General features: G+C 50.8%; 1 protein-coding gene across 1 annotated transcript; it reads left to right on the top strand.

Moving 5' to 3' along the window:
* The first annotated feature begins 203 nt into the window (after positions 1–203).
* On the top strand, positions 204–2,485 carry LOC119289901. Its single transcript, XM_037569076.1, has 2 exons — positions 204–277; positions 992–2,485. Exons 1-2 carry the CDS (start codon positions 204–206, stop codon positions 2,187–2,189), a joined length of 1,272 nt encoding a protein of 423 aa, XP_037424973.1. The 3' UTR covers positions 2,190–2,485.
* The last annotated feature ends 6,118 nt before the right edge of the window (positions 2,486–8,603 follow it).

The following is an 8,603-nucleotide window of genomic DNA, read 5'->3' as shown; positions in this document are numbered from 1 at the left end:
CAACAAGAGGCAAATAGGAAATCGCGATATTTGCTGCTTTTTTTTTAGGAATGGGGTATTTGCTGCTAAGTCCATCGCCCCTAACTTGGCCCATGAGTCCTGACCTGGGCCGGGCCGGCGTTAATATAACCGAAAGAGATATCGATCTGGAAGAAAAAAAACTAACATGTACCGTACTGCTGCTGGAAGAAACCGCGGCGCACATGGAGGCGCAGCCGCCGGAGATCGACGCGCCGGCGACCGCCTTTTGGTCCTTGTCCTCGTCCTCTTCGCCGACGTAATACCCTCAAGCCCTACCTCGCCTTGTACTCCTCCTTTTTCTTCTGGTTATTAATTTGTTTCTGCATCTCATCTCGTTGCGTTTGCCTGCTGATGTTGTATTAGATAATAGATCCATCCACAAAATTAGTTATTATACCTCCATATGGAACTAAATTAGGTGGATATCAGAGAAAGATTTATTTTGCTATGCTTGAAGAAAAACAATCCAGATTAAGACTGTCCCTGCCCTAGATCTCAGACATTGCAGGCAAGAATAGAGGGTGCCAGTCACCTGATTTGCCATGCCTGTATCAATATGCTAGGAGAATCATATTTGCTCTGCCTGTCATTCTTTCTTTTTTTTAAGGCCTGATTCAGTTTGACACTAGGTGCTGTCAGTCAGCATCAAGCACTCAGGCACCTGGCATTTATTCAGTTTGAGAAACAGGCGATTGTGATGTATATTTCAGTGTACAAAAAAATTTCTGTGAAACTTCAGAAATCCTTCTCTCCGTAACTTCTCAACAGAACCCAAATCCTGTGCCTGCATCGCTGTTGATTTTATTCTAAGCTTCCCGGGAGTGACAACTCAAAGTGATCAGTACCTTTGTTCAGTTCAGTTTGGGATGCGAACATTTTTTTTATTATCTTGGTAGCTCCTGTTCTTTTTCATACAATTATGACTCGCTTCACATGCCTAACATTTTGTCCTGAATTTGCTGCGACTCAGGGCTAAGAGAACCCGTTATGCCTCTGCCTCCTCCGTCTTTGCCGCATCCAGGCCACGTGGATGGGCAGAGCTCCCGGAAGATTTTGTCCAATCATTAGTCGCTCGCCTCAGCTCCTTCCGCGACCTCCTTGCCTTCGGTGCCACCTGTCGTCCTTGGCGTGATCTATTGTCAGCACGCACGCCCTCTTTGCAGCCTCTCCTCCTACACCCGACTACCGACAGCCAACGATCTCCCTGGTTTCACCAATGGATCGTTTTCCAGGAATGCACGTGGAAATTGTCTGATCCATGGAGATTGGATAATTCAGTTGCCGCCTCATCCTGGCACAGTTTGCTTTCCTTGAGTGACCTCAGAAGAATGTTCTTTCTGCGCTGCTCCTATGGCCACCTCATCTTCTGCGACGAAGATGGGTTCTGCATTGTTAACGCGTTCAGTGGCGCTAAGGTTGTGCCTCCTCGCCTCAAGTCAGGTAACTTCACTCGCGTTAGCTATGTCACCTTGACTGCCCCTGTTGCATCTGCCGACTCGCATCTCCTTGTCGGCAGTGGAGTCTATCTGTTCCAGTGGCGCATCGGGAGCGACTCTTGGTCAGAACACTGTCCTAAAGTTCTTCTTCTTAAGATTGAACAAATGGTGGCCTTCAAGGGCAAAACATACGCCCTAGGGTCTTTTGGGTCCTTCTGCATCGTACACTTGTCACCTAGTCTCATAATTCAGAAGTTTAAACTTGTGTTTGAGGAAGATAGAACCGAAGATCTCTATTGGACAAATCAAAAAACATGGCTTGTGGCGTGCGGCGATGCACTTCTCTTGATCAAACTTGAGGCAGGAAGGAAGATATGCTCGGAGGTTGAGCCCATCCAGTTCAAGGCCTTCAAACTCGACTCACTTGATGCCGTGAACAAGAAGGCAAGGTGGGTGAAGTTGGACAGGTTGGATAACTGGGCCATCTTTGTCAGTGCCGACATACGATGCGAGGCGTTGCCATGCATGAACCCGGAGAGATGGGGAGGGAAAAGCAACCACATATACTTCCCATGTTATCAGTCTCAACAACCATGGGCTGCAGTCAAACTATGGAAAAGATATAACGACCTTGCGAGATGTTTGCAGCTCGTGAATACTGGAATCCAGTTCCATAGATTGGAGTCAACCTGGATCCTTCCTGGCACATTTCCTCGCTCCGGTCAGCGATGATCTTAGGGCAATTGAGGATGCGGCCGGTGATTAGCTTCTGATACAGCTTTCATGTTAGGATTCTACCATGTTGCAGTTGCAGGATGGGCAGTTGAGTGAATGTTCTTGGCTTGTCTCAGAACTTGAAAATTTCACTGTAAAGATTGCTGATTCCGCACTCTCCTTTTCTTTTTTGGCGGCGATTACAAGGGACTCTTATGTTTTATTTCTCATCTACTACATATTGTTGAGTTTTCTTGTATACATGAGCAACTTGAGAACATGGTCTTGGACTGCAACCTCCTCTCATACGTACTAGATACCTAAGGTTTTTGTGGTAGAGTTTTTGTGCTGTGGTTGTTTATTGTTCATGTGATTTGCTTGAGCATATAACAGTCTCACTGGGTGGAAATGTGAATATTTAGAACATAGCTTAAGGAGGGTTCCAAAAAAATTAACTGAACATTGCACACCATTTTGGGGTTGAAAGTTGCAAGAATCGGAGTGCGGATGCAAGTCCATAGCATTACCTATAAGTAGGTATGCATTCAGGTTAGTATATAGCGCATAATGTTGTGCATTCGCACCCAAGTTCAGCCAACAAACATATAAGCATTCAGCACAAAGTTCAGAATTTGCACCAAGAAAAACCAGGCAGACAGATTGTTCAACAACGAAATAGCTCTGCATCTGTACCTAGCTTCAGCAAGCAATTCTGGTTGCATTTTATTACCTCTGTTTTTAAAAGGAGATCAAGTTAAATAAAGGGATAAGCCCACACACAATGCCGAAGAGTGGTACGAAGAACCAACGAAGGCATTGTTTCAGGATGCTAAACCCCGTCTCTTTTATGCAAAATGGAAGCAATGAACAAGGTTTAGCAAAAACAACAACACGTCAAACATGTAGCACAAGTTTTTGCTTCCGGAAACATGTAGCCCACACACATATAGCAAACAGATTATTACGAATCTTGATGTAACTATTCTTGGCTTTTGATATCTTTGAGCAGTATATTCAGGTGGAAGAACTCTTCCCCCGGTGATTCCTCAAAAAAAAAATTCTTGATGTACTCCGTCAGAGGAGCGGAAACTAGAACGAACATAGAGACTGAACATCAAGCAGTCCCCAAGTGCATCCAGTGACAACGATACAACTTCACAGTACATGGCCACCCTTTTACTCCATCCTCTCTCGGTTCACCAAGTGTCGTGGCTGGTCATTATCTTTCTCGGCGAAGAAGAATGCCCACTTCTTTAGGCCTCCATCTACCAGCTTCACATACTTTGCAGATTAATTACGGAGGAGAGAGCATCTCGCTCGCGTCGCTCCGGCGGCACGGGCGATAACCTAGCCGCCGCCGCCGCCGCCGCCCCCACTCCCCGCTACTCCCTCGCTCCCCTGCCGCCGCCGGCGGATGCCGACGGGCAAAGCCTGCTCGGAGGATGTCGGCGGCAGGGCATCCTCGTCGCGTGGCGTGTGGCTTCGGCCCTGGATGGAGCTCCACTGCTGGTTGCGGCTGGGCGGTGACGGGCCCTCTCGCCGACGCATGAAAGCCGGGGCGGCGGCCCCGGGCAAGGTGGTGGCGCTGCTTGTTCCGACTCTCTGCTGAGGGTGTACGGGGCGGTGCACACGCCGATCGGCGCGGATCTGACGACCGGTGTCCGGATCTGCCGGTGGTGGTGCTCTGGTGTGCTGGCGCTGTGGCATGCAGCGGTTGCTGGGCGCGCTGAGTGTTGGGGTCCCCTCCCTCGGCTGGGGGAGCTGCAGTGGTGGCGGAGAGCTGCAGTTTTGGACAGCGGCATGCCGCGACGGTGTATATGCTACGGTGGCTGTGGAGATTGGTCTTTGTCCCTGTACTGGTGGGCTCTGTCCGATATGAAGGGTGGGCACGCGACGTGCAAATTTAAGTCGCCATATCTCAACCTTCATAATTCTCTTGGTTTCCACATTTAAACCCTTCGATTACCTTTTAATTTAAATGTTTAGCACATCAAGCAAAAATGCTCATAGTTTTTGACAAGTCGCATGAACAAAAGCATTTCGCCGATAACATGTACAAATCACGTGTTCTCACCCTACCCTCTTTCGAGCTTCCTGGTTCGTCACGCCACTGGATCCATTAGGTTAGAGCAAACGGCCGCCCGGGGCGCATAAAAATCGCCCCCTGGGGGCGAGTCGGCGATTCTTTCGGCGTTGGGGCGATTTTGCGCCCAGTCGTCGATTTTGGCCCACTTTTGAAGCCCCAATTCGGCGAAAAAGGCCCATATGGGCGAGAATAGGCCCATATTCGGCAAAGTTCGCCGTGGCTCAGCGTTCAATTATCAACATAAATATATTTTTATCACATATTTCATCACAGAAATTTCAAATACTTTAACAAAATAGTACAACAATAAATAGCTCAATACAAATTATATAGTTCAACAAATAAAAACTCATATTTCATCACATGTCGCGCCCGGTGTCGCCCTTGAGCCTCCATAGGTGCTCTATCAGATTTTGCTGCAGTTGATGATGCACTTGTGGGTCTCGGATCTCCTGACGCATACTGAGGTAGGCAGTCCAAGTTGCCGGTAGCTGGTGATCAACTTGGGCAAGAGGACCCTGCCGGTGGTATGGTTCAGTGTCAAACACTGGCTCTTCCTGCTCGCTCTCAATGATCATGTTGTGCAAGATGACACAACAGGTCATGATCTCCCACAATTGATCTTTCGACCAGGTCTGAGCGGGGTACCGGACAACAGCAAATCGAGATTGGAGCACACCAAATGCCTGCTCGACATCCTTCATGCAAGCCTCCTGAATCTTCGCAAACCAGGCGTTCTTGCCTCCAGGCACAGGGGTTTTGATGGTCTTGACAAATGTCGACCATCTCGGATAGATGCCATCTGCTAGATAGTACCCCTTGTTGTACTGCCGCCCATTGATCTCGAAGTTCACCGGAGGAGAATGACCTTCAACAAGCTTGGCAAAGACAGGAGAGCACTGCAGCACATTGATGTCATTGTGAGTTCCTGGCATACCAAAGAAGGAGTGCCAAATCCAGAGGTCCTGTGTGACCACCGCCTCAAGTACCACACTGCGACCGCCTTTGTCGCCTTTGTACATCCACTGCCAAGCAAATGGGCAATTCTTCCATTTCCAATGCATGCAGTCGATGCTTCCAAGCATCCCAGGAAATCCTCTTGCTGCATTCTGTGCTAGGATCCGAGCAGTGTCTTCCGCATTGGGTGTCCTCAAGTATTGCGGTCCAAACACTGCCACCACTGCCCGACAGAACTTGTAGAAACACTCTAGGCTGGTGGACTCGACCATGCGCCCATAGTCGTCCTGTGAGTCACCTGGAGCTCCGTATGCAAGCATCCTCATTGCTGTCGTGCATTTTTGGATGGAGGTGAATCCAAGTTTGCCGGTGCAATCCATCTTGCATTTGAAGTAGCTGTCGAACTCCCGGATGGAATTCATAATCCGTAGGAAAAGCTTTCTGCTCATCCGATAATGGTGCCGAAATGTTCTGTCGCCGTGAAGTGGAGCATCGGCGAAGTAGTCGGAGTAGAGCATGCAGTAGCCTTAGAGACGATGCCGGTTCTTTTCTTTCACCCGCCCCAGCGCCGAGCCACCTCGCCGCGGCTTTTCATTGCTCGCCAGCAGCTGGGCGAGGGCGGCGAGCACCATGAGATCCTCTTCTAACTGGACGTCGGCCTCGGCTTCCTCCTCCAGCAGCGCGGCGAGCACTTCCTCGTCATCCGAGTCCATCGCCGAGGCAGGCAAATCGCCGAACACCTTGCGCGCGGTGGGCGTGCACCCGTCGCTAAACTGCCCCTCCGCGGCCGGAAACGGCGGCCGGAAATGCCCAGCTGGTGTCGGATGGGCTGTTGCGGCGAACCTCTACTATTTTTCCGTCGGGGAATGGCTATCTACCGGTGAAGGGCGGCGGGGCGGCGCCGGGATATACCTAGTTGCGTCCGAGAGCGCGGGGGTGGGAGGTGAGTCAGGGAAGAAAATCTTGACTTTTCACCTGACGGCGTGGGCCAGCCACGCTTTTCCCTTGCGCCAGAGCCCCCAAGCGCCCCCAGCGCGCCGGGTTCAGCCTGCGGCCGCCGGGCGTACAAAAGCACCGAACCGGCGCTTTTCATCGTCCTGGGGGCGCGACTGTTCCCTTTTTTTGATGCCGGCGCCGAAAAAGTTGCCTGGGGAGGCCTGTTGGGGGCACGGCTGGAGATGCTCTTAGGATACAACATGATGAACTGATTCTAGGGGAGACCGCGCGCCTACATGTGGTGTCATAGGCCTTGCCTCCTCTGTGCTGGGCTCTTTGGAGGTGGTGTAGACGAGGTGTTGGCCTAGGCGGCAGCGGTCTGTAACGTACGCTGGTAGATCGGATCTGGGAGAGGGAAAGGGAGAAGGAGCACGAAGGGGAAAGTAGTTGGGAGGAGAAAGGAGGCCGGGGAAGATCAACTTCCTGTCCAAGTTGATACAATGATTTTCGATACCCAATACAATGCACGCCACCTACTTAACATAACCCGCACGGCATGAGGCCGCCAGCTGTCGGGGAACGACCAGGTCACTTCTCACCCACTTTGGTGGATCTCTACCCCTTCGAGCCACTGACCTCCGGGCCATCCGATGCACTGGGCCCCCTTGGTTCAGATGCAACACACCCAGGTGACGTGACATTCTCCCCTCCTTGGAATGCGGCTTGCCCCCAAGCCGTGGTTGCCGGAAAACGGCGATGAAGCTCTCCCATGTCCTCCCATGTAGCGAGGGATGGTGGCAGCTTCGACCAGTGCACCAGCACACGGGTACATTCACCTGCACGAGTCACAACGTCCTTGCTTGCCAGGATCTGGAGTGGTTCATGCTCCATCTGCAGCACGGCCGGATCTGGTGGAAGATCGGCCTCCACTGTCCTGTCCACTCCCACTGCTTGTTTGAGCTGAGAAATGTGCACCACTGGATGTATCTGACTTGTTTCAGGCGGGGCGAGGCGATACGCCACTTTACCCACCCTAGCCACAATCTGATAAGGGCCGTAGTAGCGGAATGCAAGTTTCTGGAAGGATTGTCGAGCCACTGAACTCTGAATGAATGGCTGCAGCTTGAGGTAAACCCAATCTCCCATAGCAAATTCTATGTTAGTGCGTTTCTTGTCTGCTTGCCTCTTCATCCGATCCTGGGCATTTTTGAGTTGTTGCTGGAGAAGTTCCAACATCACTTCTCTCTCACGAAGCCATGCCGCCAGGTCAGGCACTGTGCATTGATCCACTTGGGTGACCCCAAACTCTCACGGCAGTGTGCCGTAGAGATGACTTCAAAAGGTGTGCGCCCCAACATTGAATGGAAAGTGGTGTTGTACCAGTACTCCGCCAGAAACAACCACTTGTACTAGTTGCTGGGGCAAGAGTGGACGGCACAACGCAGATAGGTCTCCATACATTGATTCACCCGTTCCGTCTGACCGTCGGTTTGGGGATGATATGACGAGCTCATCCGTAGTTGCGTCTGAGAGAGACGAAACAATTCTTGCCACAAATTGCTTGTGAAGATTCTATCACGATCGAAGATCAATGCCAACGGCAGTCCATGCAGTCTGAATATCTGTTGCATGTATACTTGGGCCATAGTCAAGGCGGTGTAGGGATGCTTCATGGGCACAAAATGGCTGTATTTGGAGAATTTATTCACTACCACTAGCACCACATCATATCCTCCTGACTTAGGCAGGCCCTCAATGAAATCTAGGGACACCACAGCCCACGGTCGTTTGGGTATTGGCAATGGTTGCAGCAGTTCGGCGGGCGACGCTCGCTCTGTTTTTGCACGCTGACAAGTACTGCACTGGCGCACAAAGTCTTGAACCATGCTCTTCAGATTTTTTCCATGCAAACAACCTGCACACCCTATTGTAAGTGGCATGAAAACCTGAGTGACCCCCAGTCGAGCTGTCGTGCAGTGCCTTGATCAAGGAAGTTAGGGTTTCACTGTCATCGCCAATCCATATCTTATCGTTGTACTTGAGAACACCATTCTGGAGTGAATAGCCTTCGTCACTGTTGGGGTCCAAGGCTAGTCTGGTAAGCAATTGCTGTGCTGATGCGTCTTGTCGGTAGCTTTCTGTAATCGCCTCTAACCAGGCTGGCTTACACACTGCTACGACTGCCAATTCTGCCGTTGTATCATGCACTCGGCGAGAAAGGGCGTCTGCTGCACGATTGGCCGCTCCCACTTTATACTGGATTTTGAACTGCAGTCCAACCAGCTTTGTAAAGGCACGTTGCTGAATTGGGGTATTCAAGCGCTGGTCAGTTAGATTCAGCAAACTTTTCTGGTCTGTCCGAATCGTGAATTCCGAATGCTGAAGGTATGGGCGCCAATGGTCAACAGCTAAAAGTAGTGCGAGGCACTCTTTCTCATAAGCTGATAGCCCCA

Source organism: Triticum dicoccoides, chromosome 4A (genome assembly GCF_002162155.2).
Source record: "Triticum dicoccoides isolate Atlit2015 ecotype Zavitan chromosome 4A, WEW_v2.0, whole genome shotgun sequence".
NCBI lineage: Eukaryota > Viridiplantae > Streptophyta > Magnoliopsida > Poales > Poaceae > Triticum > Triticum dicoccoides.
This window is presented reverse-complemented; position numbering and strand designations above follow the sequence as displayed.